Source organism: Trichosurus vulpecula, chromosome 4, assembly GCF_011100635.1.
Source record: "Trichosurus vulpecula isolate mTriVul1 chromosome 4, mTriVul1.pri, whole genome shotgun sequence".
Classification (NCBI taxonomy): domain Eukaryota; kingdom Metazoa; phylum Chordata; class Mammalia; order Diprotodontia; family Phalangeridae; genus Trichosurus; species Trichosurus vulpecula.
In genome coordinates, this window is record NC_050576.1 from 169005306 (window position 1) to 169019983 (window position 14678).

Below are 14678 nucleotides of genomic sequence, written 5' to 3' on the forward strand. Positions count from 1 at the left end.
CCTTTTCACACCTTCTTTTCCTGTCCCCTTTTTTCTTCCCTCTCCCTTTCTCTCATTCCTCTTCCTTCTCTTCTCCCTCCCCTTCTCTTTTTAAGCTAGCTTCTCTCTCCCCCCTCTTTTCACTTTCCCTTCTTCTAATATGTCTCTTCCTGCTTTTCCCCATCATTCCTCCCAGTCTGGCCTTTCCTCCTGCCTTCCCCCTCCAACCTCCCTGTTATAGCCTTTTTATCAGTCCCTTCTCCCTTTCAATCCCCTTTTCAATCAATGAATCAAATAACAAGCATTTATTAAGCACCGGTGTGCCAGACACCATGCTAGGCACCAGGGATTCAAAAACAAAACAAAAAAAGAAAACAATATATGCTTTCAAGAAATTTGCCATATATGGAGATGATATGTGCATATATGAGTATATACAGGATAAATACAAGATAAATGTTAAATATTTCCCCTTAACAACTAGAAAATTGCCTCTCAAATTGCTTTATGTTTACTTTTTTTTGCATTGATTCTCTAATAATAGGTTTGCATTTTATAGTACTTTTAAGGTTGGCACAAGGCTTTACATATATTATCTCAGTGGATCCTCACAGCAACTCTTTGACTTAGACTTTATTATTATCATTTCTTCAGATGAGGACGTGGACGAATGGAGTTTGAGTTGCCCAAGGTCACATAGCTAGTAGTATCTGCCGAATGACTTGAACTTAAGTCTTCTGACTCCAGTTCAGTGCTTTATCTAATGAGTTACCTGTATACCTAGATATTGAGCCAAGTTAATTAGCATTTATTAAGCATCTATTAGGGTAGCATGCTGAGTCTGGAGACAGGAAGACTCATCTTTCTGATTTCAAATCTGGCTCGACACTTCCTAGCTGTGACCCTGGGCAAGTCATTTAATCCTGCTTGCCTCAGTTTCCTCATCTGCAAAATGAGCTGGAGAAGGAAATGGCAAAACACTTTAGCATCTTTGCCAAGAAAACTCCAAAAAGGGAACCCAGAGTCGGACAAGACTGAAAAACAACTCAAAAAGCATCTAAAATGCGCCAGGCGCAGCGCTTAGCAAGCTGGGGATGCAAAGAATGGGAACAACAATCTCTGCCCTCAGAGTTTACAACCTAACCACGCTGTCTCTCTTTTTAGAATGTTAACTCTTAGCTAGCAATGATTCATTGTATTTGCATCCAGCGCTTAGCAGTATGCCTGGCATGTTGTAGGCGCTTAATAAATGTTTATCAATTCCTCCTCGGAACCTTGCTTATGAACTGGTCCCTTGTAGGATAAATGCTTGTTGATCGGTTGATGGAAGGTAGCTAGTGAGGGAGCCTATCCGTTGTGGGGATCAGAAAGGCTATACCGGTTAGAAGGTGGTGCTCGAGCTGTGTCTCGAAGCAAGTTGGGAATTCTGAGAAGGGAATGTGAAGGGGGGCAGTCCAGGCATGAGCGATGGCCGGTGCGAAGGCGTGGACACGGGGGATCGGGTGCCGAGAAAAGTGATGTATAATGAGGCTGCAAAGATAGGTTAGGGTGAAGCAGTGAAAAGATTTAAAAGCCAAAAAGAAGAGTTTACCTTTAAGGAGCCAGCCCGCCCCCCGCCTTCCTCTGACTCCTCCCTTCCTCTGACTCCCCCCCCCCACCCCCTGTAGAATGTCTTCTCGCGAGATCTTCGGCCAGCTCCCGAAACCCAGCCACACCAGAGAAGCCACGACTGGGACGATTCATCCCTCCAGGCCAGTAGTCTCAGGCCCCGGAACTGGTTGTCGGGTAACCCGGAAGAGAGAGCCCGCGCGGGAGGAAGGGAGTGGTGGCCGCGCTGAAGTGAAGGAAGCTTCAGGTAAGGGAGGAAAGCCAGATATCGGAGGTAGAGCGGCCGTCCGGAGCGTCCACCCCACCCAGGGCTTCCCTCCCTCCGAGGTCAGGCCTGGCTGGGATGGCGGCCTGAGGGAAACGGGCGGGACGAGCCCCGCTTTCCCCTCAGGCTCTGGAACAGAGGCCCCTCAGGCCCTGAGGGGAAGAAGGGGCAGCGCCGCGCTTCTCTGTGAGCTGCAGAGCTTCCCAACTGTGATTCCTGCCCAGCAGGGAGGGGAGCTGCCCTGGAAGGTGCCCAAGCTCCAGGGCCTGGAAAGGGTCCGGGTCATCCGTCAGGGATGCTGGAATGGGCAAGTGGGGTTGACCCGGCCTAGCGGCTCTTCCAAACCTTTGCCCTCAGTCCCTCAGCAGATACCTTTGTTCCCCCTGAGCGTCTTTATCTCACCTTCGTACCCCCAAACCCGTCTAAGTACTCATAACCTGCAGTGGCTTCGTGGAGGCCCACATCTATACAACAAGGAGGTGGGATTAGAATGGTTTATGAGTCCATGATGCAGTAGCTTTTCTAGGCCATTCCTTCGCGGCTCCAATCTATGAAAGTGAGGCAGTCCTTGCCTGTGGTTTCTGTCTTTAGATCCACCATCATCCCCTCCTTCCCTCATTTTCAGTCTTTTCCTCTCTTATCCTCCCTTCCCTTTCCACTACACTAGCCCCCTGTATCTTATTTTCTGTATTGCTGCCAAACTAATAGAAACAGACTTTGCATCCACTCCCTTACCACCCATTCTCCTTGGCACAATATGTTTTCTAACTTCACTGCTTTACTGAAATTTTTCCTTCAGAGGTCATCAGTGTCCTCCGGATTGTCAAATTCTGTGGCCTTTTCTTCATCCCTTGTAATTTCTTCACCATTTTATACTGACCATCTCCCCCTCACCTCCCTTTTAGTGAGTCTTAAAAAATATCTTAGCTCCTGTTACAGAATTTCTTTCCTGCTTTCCTTGCTTCCTTCTACCATGATCCTTCCTTAGTCTCTTAAGACCCTGTTCTTTCACATACTGTTGGTCTTCGTGATGCAGTCCAAGCCCTATGTTTATCACCTCTGTTTACATGATTTCCAAATCTGTATGTCTAGGTCCAGTCTCTTCCCTGAATTCCAGTATTAATTACATCACCAGCTATATAGTGGACACCCATCTTCATCCAAGTGTCCCACCAGATGTCAGATTTAAAATGTCTAAAATCCTCTTCTTTTAAGCCGATTGGTTCTTTGTCATACATATGAGGAAATACAAATTTGTTAGTTTGGAATTTCAGTTCCTTCATAATCTGTCCCCAGTGTAACTTCATATTACTGCTTCACAAGCTCAACATTCCAGTCAGACTGTACTACAGGGACAGTTGCTTGCTCTGATCCTGAAATCTCTGTATTCAAAAGCTATTTCATATACCAGAAGTGAACTGTGTCCACATTTCTACCTTCATTCCCTCATGTCCTACCCTTTTCGCAGCATCATCCCCACTGAAAAGGATAACTTCAAATCAAATTTTCATAGAGTTCCTTGTTACCATTTCCCCTTTCCCTATAGCCGCCTATTCTCTATCCTTTTTTTAAACCTTTATCATACTTAAATGGGTATGAAATGTATCTTCTTTATTAGACTGTAAGCTCAGCAACTAGCATGTCATCTTTCACATCACCTCAATACTTAAGCACATCAGTCTGTCAACAAGTCTTTAAGTGCCCACTATATGCCAGGAATAGATGAGGGCCTGGGAGACAGCCTTGAACCTTCTAATTGCCTGCCTTCATTATTTACTAACATCCTTCCTAGATTCATAACCAGTAATTAGCTTATTCTCCTCATCCCAGTAATAAAGAACAAACCTCCCTCCCCAAAGCCAGCTGTCCACTCTTTCATTGCCATCTACTGCAACCTTATTGACTCCCTTAATGTCCTGCTCCAGATCTGCCCATCCCTTTCCACTGTGCCTTCTAGAACTTCACTTTAAGATCAACACATATCTTTTCATTTTAGATTTTTTTCCTCTCTTGCTTGTTCCCTCTTCTGGTGCTCAGTAAGAACTGGCTCCCTATGGATGATGGTATGTCTCTGGTTAACCTTTACAGAACTGGTTGTACCTTCCCTCAGCTATGTACCTTACATACATGTAAATTCTGTATCCCACTCGCTGAACTAGCTACTCTAAACTTTGTTTCTCCTTAAGCCTCCTACAGCAGCCCCTCTCCCCATTTTTCAGCTGAGGACCTTGACCTTAGACTTCACCTAAGAAGATGGGGTCATTTGCCCCAAGTTGTTTTCTTCCTTTGTCTGCCTTTCATCATCCTCCACTAGCTCTTTATTACAGTCTTTGAAGAGATGGGCTTTGGAACAACCCTTGATCCCACTCCCCAGGTCTTCACCAGCAATGGGGGATCCCCACTACCATCCTCACTCTTTCTAATCTTAAATCTCTCCCTATCTACTGGCACCTTTCTTGCTAGCTACAAACCTGCCCATGTCTCTTCCATCCTTAAAAAGAGACTTATTAGATCCTACCATACCTGCTAGCTATTATCCTTTCTCTCTTCCTGTCCTATCACCATCTTATAAACCCTCCACAATTTGGCTTCTGACTTCATTGTTCAAGTAAAAGTCCTCTCTCTCCATAGTCACTAATGATCTCCTAATTGCCCAATGTGATCTTTTCTCAGTTTTCATCTTTCTTACTGTCTCTGCAGCATTTAACGCTGTTGACCATTTTCTGGGGTTTTGTGACCCTGCTTTCTCTTGGTCCCCCCTCTGCTGTTGCTTCTCAGTCTTCTTTGCTGGAGTTTTATCCATGTCATACTTATTAATTATGATTATCCCTCAAAGGCTTTATTTGGGCCCCTTTTTCCCTCTCTACTATCTGCTTTGGTGATTTCATCAGGTTGCATGGATTCAGTCATCTTCTCTGTGCTGGATGACTCCCAGATCTATATCTATTCCTATCCTCTCTTGTGAGTTCCAGGCCCTCATCACCAACTGCCTATTAGACTTGTCCAACTGGAAGGCCCCTCAGTATCTCAAACTCAACATGACCAGAACAGAATTCATTATCTTTTCTCCAAAACTTCTCATATTCCAAACTTCCTTCTTAATGTTAGAGCTACCACCATCCTCCCAGTCCCCAGGCTCATAACTTTTCTGTCATCCTCAACTCCTCACTGTCACTCACCTCAAAGATGCCATTCAGGTGCTGACTCTTATCATGTATACATTCTCTTCTCTCCACTTACCCAGATATCCCCCTAGTTCAGACCCTAGTCACCTCTTGGCCCTAGTTATTGAAATAGCCTCCTACTTGGTCTCTACCTGAAGTCTCTTTCACTCAAGTGTACCTTCCACATAGTTGCCAAAGTGATTTTCCTCAAGTGCAGATCTGATCATGTAACTCATTCCCCTCCCCTCAGTTAATAAACTCCAGTAGCTCCCTGTTGCTTCCAGGATCAAATGTAAAACTTTTTTGGCATCTAAAGCTCTTTACAACTTCAACACTTCTTATACTTTACTCCCATCCACACACTCTGGGTAGCAAGAGAACCATGAGAGAGCAGTGTGATGAGAATCCAGACAAACTCGATGATAGGGACATTCCTTTCATGGTTACAAATCACAGCTCTTTCTCACCTTGTTCTGCGTATTTTTTGTGTGTGCTTATATTCCCCTATAGATATGCCATAGAAGATCTACCCAGTATGTTAGAAGGCTTTCTTTATGTATTTTTCCATCTTGGGTAACAGTTCAGAATAGGATCGTAAGTTTAGAGCTGGAAGAGACCTTAGAGGTAATCTGGTCCAACTCCCTCATTTTTTACATTTGAGGAAACTGAGGCCCATTGAGCTTAAGAAGCTTGCCCAAGGTCAGTGAGTCAACTCGAATTTATTAAGTACTGTGCTAAGTGGTTGGGAATGGCTTCTTGCAGAAGAATGGACTTGAGCAAAGACTTGAAGAAAGGTAGGAGGTAGGGATGTGGAGGGAGAGAGTTCTGAGCAGGAAGGATAACCAGTGAAAATTCAGAGTTGGGAGCTGGAATGTATTATTCCTGGAATAGGAAGGAGGTCAGTGTCACTGGCTCACAGAGTAGCTGAAGGTGAGGAGGAGGTGTATGAAGACTGGAAGGGTAGGAAGAGATCACAGAGAGTAAGTGGCAAAACTGGCAAGGAGAATCCAGTGTTAACTACTTGTTTCTAGGTTCTTTTGGTCTCCTTGTTAGACTTCCTCAGGAAATGGTAATTGTCTGTGTTATGCTCTTTCACCCATTTCTTTTTCTTGAAAATCAACAGCTTATTTAAATAGTTTATGTTAGTGTTAGTTTATGTTAGCGTTGCCTCAAATGTCATACCATCTCTCTTACTTTATTCTTCTGGTTTGATGTTGATTTTGATCTTTGGTCTAATAAATTCCTGGTATGACTGTATATAAACAACTGATTACATTTCTGAATACTGTAAATTGATAATCAGTTGTTTCTTGCCTCAAAATATAATTGCTTTAATTTTTTATGACTTCATATAGTTTTTGCCAGGTCCATCACCACCTGTCTTCCTAAAGAGAGTGTGAGAGAGAGAGAGAGAGAGAGAGAGAGAGAGAGAGAGAGTGAGAGAGTGTGTGTTTGTGTGTCCAGGAATAAGAAACCTCTCTTATTTTTCCGTATGTTTTTTCCCCTCCTCTGCCCACCTTTCCACTGAAGTCACTGAATATTAAAGTGTTAACATTCTACTTGGGGGAATACTACCAGGTAGGGAATGATATTATCCAGACAGGTACTCTATTAAAATATGAGAATGATAGAATGTAGTTAGGTGGGAAAGCTTCCCTTCCAGTTCTGAAATTCTATGTGAAAGACAACTGGGCTTTTCCTTTTTCCTCCATCTTGGAGCCTGGAAGGCCTGCTGGAAACAGTACTTCTAGAATAGAAAAATGTCTGGAAGGCTGTGGTCTAGGGCCATTTTTGCTGGCTACAAGTGAGGCCTATGAAACCAGAGGGAACATATAGCTCTTCTGAAAATTGAAGGAGTTTATGCTTGGGATGAAACTGAATTCCATTTAGGCAAGAGATGTGCTCATGTATACAAAGCAAAAAACAACACAGTGACTCCTGATGGGAAACCCAAAAGAACAAGAGTGATCTGGGGAAAAGTTACTCAGGCATCTCTAGCTGCATTTCAGACAACTTCACTTAGATGTCTAGTAGGCATCTTAAACTCAACAAAAACTGAATTCATAATCTTACCCTCTAACTTTTATATTACTGTTGAAGATACCACCATTATCCCAGTCCCCAAGGCTTGCAACGTAGGACACTTCCCTCTCTTGTTTCCTCTTCTATAAAAGAAGCTAGATTAGATGATCTTCATCTCCAAAATCCTCAAGAATGTAGTAGTAACCCAGGCTTTGAGTCAAAGCATTGCCTTTTTAAGGGCATTGGAAGATTTTTGTATTTTTGGTTTGGAAAAGTTATTTTTTTCCCCTTGTACCTATCTTAAGCAAAGACTGGGTATATGGAGTTGGGTCATGGTGATAAACTAAAATGCAGTAGTGACACCAGTGTGTCACAGTATCCTAGCACAGTGGTGAAACTACTTCTTGAAAGTACAGATATATCCTGGAGGTGTTTTGATGCAATATCCAGTCCTTTCGTCTTATCTCAACACTAAAATTGGGAAGACAATATAAAAAGACTTTCTTTTGGGTCCAAGAAGTCAAAGTTATCTAAATTAATTACCTAAATAGTCACATTTTATCTACTTTAGGGCCTGAGGAAGGATTTGGGGCTGATGCACTCAAAACAAACTTATCTTTTTTGCATGTTCTCTAGATATAGACTCAGAAGTTTTAGAAATAATATCCATGTGTTTATCTAAAATGTTTCATTATGGTACTTGTTGCTGAAGTAGTTAATTATTATTATTTCCTTCCCTTTAGATATTTTCCAAGTCTGTGAGCATGGATTACTTGGTTCACCCTGGCACACTCAGCCTGGCTGCCGGAGTTGCCTGTGGCATATGTTTAGGGTGGGGCCTCCGAGTCCGATTTGGAGTGACCCCCAGGACCCCGTCTGCGAGTGGTTCAAATCCAGTGAATAAGAAAAGACAAGAGGCTGAGACTGAAGCCAGCATCTTGGGAGAAAGTGGAGAGTTCAAGATGATTCTTGTTGTCCGCAATGACTTGAAGATGGGGAAGGGAAAAGTGGCAGCTCAGTGTTCTCATGCTGCTGTTTCTGCCTACAAACAAGTACAGAGGAGAAATCCAGAGCTTCTCAAACAGTGGGAATACTGTGGTCAGCCCAAAGTGGTGGTCAAAGCTCCTGATGAAGAGTCTCTGGCTGAATTGCTTACTCATGCCAAAGTACTAGGACTAACTGTGAGCTTAATCCAAGATGCTGGGCGTACTCAGGTAGAACCAGGCTCTCGAACTGTCCTAGGAATTGGGCCAGGACCAGCAGATTTAATTGACAAAGTTACTGGCCATTTAAAACTTTATTGAGCTGAATTTTGTGTGGTGATGGGGTCCAAGTGTTCTTAGACTCAACCTCCATTTTGTTCTAACAATAAAAGATAACCTGCCCTTTCCACTGTTTTTTAACTTCAGGGTTCTTGGAATGATAATAAAGTTTATTCCGGTTTGCAAACCACCTGTCTTTTATTTTTCCAATGATAAGCACATCCCATTTGAAATAATAGTGGACTTTACATAGAATTGACCTATTACTAAATGTCTAGGCATAAAAACTTTGTTCATTTGCAATGCAAGAAAAATAGTCCACTTTTGAACCTTTGATGTTACAACAGTGGTAAAACAGCATTTCCCAGTGTCACAACTGTATCTTACGTGAGATGTGTTAGGATCTCAATGCTTCCTCTTCGAGACCTATGGCAGCATTTGGCGTGGCAGAAACCTAGGGAATGCTCCAACTAGTGTCTTAAAATGAAGTTATTTACCTTTGGTCTATTTCATAAATAGATAGAATACTGGGGGTGTGTTACAGTGAGAATGATGCTGCATTAGTAACTGTCTCTAAACTGACTGTTTATGCAAGACTCCAAAGTGATGCAACAGCACGTAATGAAGACTGGTTCACAACAGTCTTACCTTTAGCCTCTGAGGCTTTTGTCATCTGATAGCCTTAGAAGCAGTCTGATAAAGTGCAACTGTAGTACTTGGGCTCAAATCCTGGCTTGTTTGCATTAACATGTGACCTTGGATGAGTCATTCCCTTCTGTAAGCCTCCCTCAGTTTTGTCCTCTGTAAAATGAGGAGGTGCCCACCTTAACTCCAGAACTATGATTCTTAGCCAGCTGGCCCTTAACTCAGACCTGTTTCCCCAGGGTGATGTAAATTTTTTCAAACAGTGACAGTGAAAAAATGTGTCACACCTATCAAACTTCCTGAGCTTCATTCACAAAGTTTCAGCCACTGTGGATGTAAGATGAAATTATAGAAGAGAACTAAATTTGCCCATGTTTCTTGAAAGCAATACTGTTTAGGGATGATAGTACTATTTTCTTAAAAAGCCTGTATCTTAAGCTAATCCATTTTTTAACCCCTAGCATATTTCTTAAAATATGATTCAAATGTTGTTACAGAATTCAGAGGACTTATCAGTCCCAGTTTTGGATATTTTCTAAGCTTAACTTAAAACTTGGTGGATAACTAAGCTCACATTCTATGCTGCTTTAAAGTTTGCAAAGTAATCCTGTGAGTTAGGGTATTTCTTATCCCCATTTTATAGATGAAGAACCTAAAATTCTTTTTCATGACTGAATAAGGTGAAACGACTTGCCCATACATTACACAAAGTCAGAACTTACCTCATTTCACTTCAAGTTCAGTACTTAAAAATAAAGGCACAGCTGTCTTTTAGCCATGGACAACTACGATACAATTCAAATTCTTGAATTTTGCTGAAAATAGGGTGGTAAGGAGAGCTGTTTATAAAACACTTCGAGCATATTTTTCAGTTCACAAAGAGCTACCCATTTTTACTGAAATCATACAGATACAACACTGGAGAGATTTGAAGACTTAAAAAAAAAAGGCGTAAGAATACCCAACTATGGATCAGAAAAGCCATGAATCTATTGTACCGCTATTTTGTTTAGGTCAGAATATCTAACTCATCTAAATGTTTCATTTTTCACTAAGCTACAGCATAAAAGCAGGAAGATCTCTGGAGGAAAGCCAGGATAAGTCCCCTTATTCCTGTGTAGCTACACCTAATGTAGAGAGTGAGAGCAGCATGGCCAAGTAGACAGAGGGCTTGCCTTGGAGTCAGGAATACCTGAATTCATGTCCTGCCTTGGACACACAGAAGCTGTATGGCCTTAGGCAAGTCATTAAGAATGTAAGTCACAAAGGAGTAGTACTGATCTGCATCAATGGAGGGCCTCAGTTTTTGCCCCAGAAGTTTCTCACCAATAAAATCAGACCTGCACCAAAAAGGTGCATGCATATAACAAGAGAATACCTTCATTTTCTTACATATCAAATTTGGCCTTTCCGCCATGCCACCAGTTACATTGCTTACCTTGCTTTACTAGAGACCCAAATTAAAAGCCCTCTCCTGCCCACTGAAGTTAAAAATGGATGCCCAAAACATCTTTCACCTATACTCTCCAAACAGATTTCCCTTAGATGGGAACATAATATAAATTAAAAGCCATACACTTGCAAACTACTGTTGCCACAACATGATTATAAAGGGGAAAATGAAGGATTACTTTCCTATGGAGTCCACCTGGTGGGAAGAGTAGGGTAAAGAACTCAGTCTTTATACTTTTTATGTTAGGTCTACAAAGATCATAATTTTGATGTCATGAAGAGAAAGCAGGATCTTAACTGTGCAATATAGAGAATAAAAACAAACTATAGAACTACTACTAACTAGTTCCCTTTAACACCACTAGGATCTTGTTACATTGGTTAGACTAAATATAGTAACAACCACCCCCAAAAAAGGAACCTGTTGTTCATGGCAATTATTCCTTCAGACACATCACAAAGTGACTTTTCTAACCAATCTTATAGCTAAAGGTAAATCTATACCCAGATATAGAGAACATAACAGAAAATATTTCATGCTAACGTTCCTATAAAGCAGAGAGATTACCTGATTAGCTTTATTCAAAGGACTTGGCTTTTACTTTTCTATGAATAGTGTCTTCACAAATGGCTACAGAAGTTGGCAAATGAAGAATGAAACAAGCTAAGTTATTTTGCACGCTTGCAAATTTTTTAATTATTTGTTTAATGCATTAGTAACTGCCATAAAATGTAGCAGTTTGTTTTTTTAAAAAAGTAATTTATTCCTATTTGGGGTGACCTCGTAGATATAGATGATGCAGAGCACTAACTACATGTTCAAACCGGATAAAAATATTCAAGAGTCAAACATTTAAGTTTTTATTTGAAGCTAATATTAAGGCAATTTAACATACCTAAACACGATCTGTTAATTTAACTGAAATACTTGGATACAAATCTAAAGTATCACTCAGTTAAAATACTGGAGAGATTGCTGAAATGTAGTAAAATTTACATTGCTTGGTTCTTTTATTGTATGGTATCTTAACTACAGGAATACACATTGTAGAATGCATAGTGCTGCATTATTTGATATGGTCTCAATAGTTATTCTTCCCTTTCCATTAAGATACCCTGCTACTATCTCAGTTTTTGCCCAATGTGAAACCCCACCAAATCTGTTGATCTGGCTTATCTTAAAGTTAGGAAAATACATAATTAAAACTGCCATTATACAGGATATGTCCACAGTCCAGTAATTTATTTTAAATTTGAGTAATTTCAAATTGCACAACCAAAACTGAACAGCAATATTTTGTTTGAAGTCTCTCTTCTGTACACTCAGTGATCTAAAACACCACAATATCCAACATACACAAACCTCAGGGAAGGGTTAGTAAATACACATGGATTGGAATCATGGTGCTCTTTGTTCCTGAATGGAATGGTCCCACAAAAAAAGCACAGGATACAGCACAACATAAGGGCATCTGTTACATATGGAGTGAGCAAAAACACGCTAGCATTTCTATATGTGTAACTTTAAACCTGCATAGGTTAGAGGGCCTTTTATGCTCATTTTAAAATATCAGGCAAAGTTGTCTGTATGCATTTTAAAGAAATTTGAAGAGCTATGCAATCCAGCCAGTGTAGGAGATGCTGATTAGTGTTGTCTTTGTTGTCATTGGCAGTCCTGCATGGTCAAATACCGATTTTTTCTTTAGCTTTCCTTTGAATATACAATAAGACTTAAATGCATTTAGACAGTACATATTTTAAGCTGCTCGCGTACATTGAATTTAAGAGATTTGATATTAGAGTTGTTTTTTTTTTTTATAAACACTACAGAGTGCAAATCAAGTTCTTCACAACAGACTGTTTGAATGTTAAGCAGTTCTGTAAAGGAGGAGGGGGAGGAAAAAAGCCCACATCAACAAACATTTAAACTATTCCCCTTTGAAAATAAATTCTAAGATGGTGTGGAATGTGAAATAAAGGTTCAAACATAGGTGATCCAAGTTTGCTCTAGGAAAAAAAAAGTCCTTCATGAAACAAAGGTTACAAGAACACGAAGCAAAACTCTGTTGCTTTTTTCCCTGTTATGAACTGAGAGGTGGGTTGGGACGGTGGAGTTTCAGTAAGAAGACAGCCAGCTCTAGGATCCATTTTCTGCCTCACATGCTGTACCCAAAGCCAGGTTGTGGCTGCCCGTAGGGGGGTGCAGTGTAGCCATAGCCAAAAGGTGCTTGGGGAGGAACTGCCACGCTGGGCCCTGCTGTCAACATCAACTGCGGCTGACCTATAAACAAGAGGGAAGAAGCTGTCATTGCCATGTGAAAATGGGGTTCTGATAGCAAATGAAACTCAGCTGTCGGAACAAATGGAGTAAAACTGTTCCCTTTTATATGCAAGCAAATTTATTCTATTAAAGGAACCATCTGGTAACACTCACAAATGAGAAAGCTTGTCAAGACCACAACGAGGATTTATATTTATTATTCACTCAACTACCTTTTACTGGCTATGCTTTGGAAAGGGCCACTGTTGTTTAAAAGACACACTTACAGTTTTGGAGGAGACACAAGATGTATACAAATAACTGAGCAGGGCTGACAGAATAAGAAGTTTAAAAGCACACAAGCATCCTATGGAATTAGCACTTGTAGCATGGAGAGTGGGAAAGAGGACAGATTTGAGCTGCACTTTGAAATACTTGTAGAATTACAAAAATGGTGGAAGGGGAGAACACGGAGGAAAAAAACCAAGCCAGAGCTGATGTGCAAGGGGATGGAATCATCCAGCTTAGTGGAAACAATAGGGTAATAAATCCCATTGGATATGGACCCCCATTCTCTTCCACAATTTTAAAATCACTCTCCAGTCCAGAGGAGAAGTATGAGTTTAATTAAGCTCCAGATAAGTTTTATGAGTTACATGTGAGTTTTAACTAAGGCAGCATCAGCAATGAGAATGGAAAGGTGGATAAACAAGTTACCAGCCAACAGACAAGATGCAGGTGAGGGAAGAAGAGGACAAAGACAGATCTCGAACCTAGATAAACAAATATGGGGGTTCCATCAATAGAAATTAAGAGGAAAAGAAGGTGGCTAAGAATCATGCATATGGCGATGTGTACCTTAGTGCTTGAAACTATTGTACGCCAAAAACAAAATAACGTTTTCAGTTTTCTTCCTTTAAGTCAATAAACTCTTGCTAATAATCATAGTTCTAATTAAGCTTATGTTAAATATATTTAACATAACCCCACTCCTTTACCAAAGATCATCTGATCTTTGGTTTACTTTCTTAAACACTGAAACACCAGTGCTTGACACCATGGATGAAGGTTTTGCCTTTTTTTCATGCACACATACACAAAATAACTGACTGCATGTTAACTTTTCCTCTGCAGCTTATTGCAGTCTTTGTGGAAAAGCCTTTTTACATTTTAATGATCTTTCAAATAGCGTGGATGAACTGAACCCAGTGACATGCTTACTTGTCTTTTTATTCAAGGATCAGAAACTTTTGTATCAGTTAACTAAAAAATTTCTCACAACAGGGGCCCAATTTAACTTACATACCTTTTAGGCTCAGAAATAGCAAGTGCAAATAACTATTTTTACTGGGCCTTACTGTCACAAGACCATGGATAATCCTTTACTTTCCTGTATCCAAGTTTATCCCATTTTGCCTTCTTCCTTTCACTTACAGGTATTTGGATGGTTTGTAATATAGGGCTGGGTTTTTGTTCCAGATCTCTGATTTCATCAGTGTAGGGTACTCCTGCTACAGAAACTTCACCACTATAGATCAGCAATTTTTCTGTAACATAGAATTTCTCCAAGATTTTTCTTCTTTCCCTTCAATGTTTGAGTGGTGTGTTCCACTCCGTAATATTGCCATGATGCTTCATTCCTTCCAAAGAAGCTTGCATGTTGTTATTTCCTTGTGTTAGCTTTCAATAGCAACCCTCTTCCCCTAATTATCTGCAGCCTATTTACAACACTTCTTTAACATGCTCAGATCAGGAAACTAGAGGAGCTCCACAAAAGTCTTATTGCCCTTGGCAGAATGGCCTCCCCTTCTCCCCCACTTTTAGTCACCAAATCATCATTTTAAGGTTCTTTAAGATTATAAAGGTAGATGAGATTATAGAACAAGATTTCAATGCTACTGAAGAGAACGTGACTTTTTTTAAAGAAAATTTTTCTGAACAGAAAGACCTAAGACAGTATTCAGTCTTGGACATACCAATATGTACCTGATGCTAGGCTTTACTTTTCAAACTGGTTTGCC

At 40.7% G+C, this 14678-nt stretch overlaps 2 protein-coding genes across 3 annotated transcripts in view; one reads left to right on the plus strand and one right to left on the minus strand.

The window, feature by feature from the left end:
- The first annotated feature begins 1743 nt into the window (after nucleotides 1–1743).
- On the plus strand, nucleotides 1744–8487 carry PTRH2 (peptidyl-tRNA hydrolase 2). Its single transcript, XM_036754059.1, has 2 exons — nucleotides 1744–1834; nucleotides 7782–8487. Exon 2 carries the CDS (start codon nucleotides 7803–7805, stop codon nucleotides 8340–8342), a length of 540 nt encoding a protein of 179 aa, XP_036609954.1. The 5' UTR covers nucleotides 1744–1834; nucleotides 7782–7802; the 3' UTR covers nucleotides 8343–8487.
- A 2758-nt stretch (nucleotides 8488–11245) lies between these two features.
- The window catches only part of CLTC (clathrin heavy chain), a 75650-nt gene continuing 72217 nt past the window's right edge, over nucleotides 11246–14678 (minus strand). For both annotated transcript variants that reach the window (XM_036757633.1, XM_036757632.1), the window contains one exon: nucleotides 11246–12678. In XM_036757633.1, the coding sequence (XP_036613528.1) occupies nucleotides 12554–12678 (125 nt within the window). In that variant the 3' untranslated portion in view covers nucleotides 11246–12553. The remainder of the gene's footprint in view (nucleotides 12679–14678) is intronic.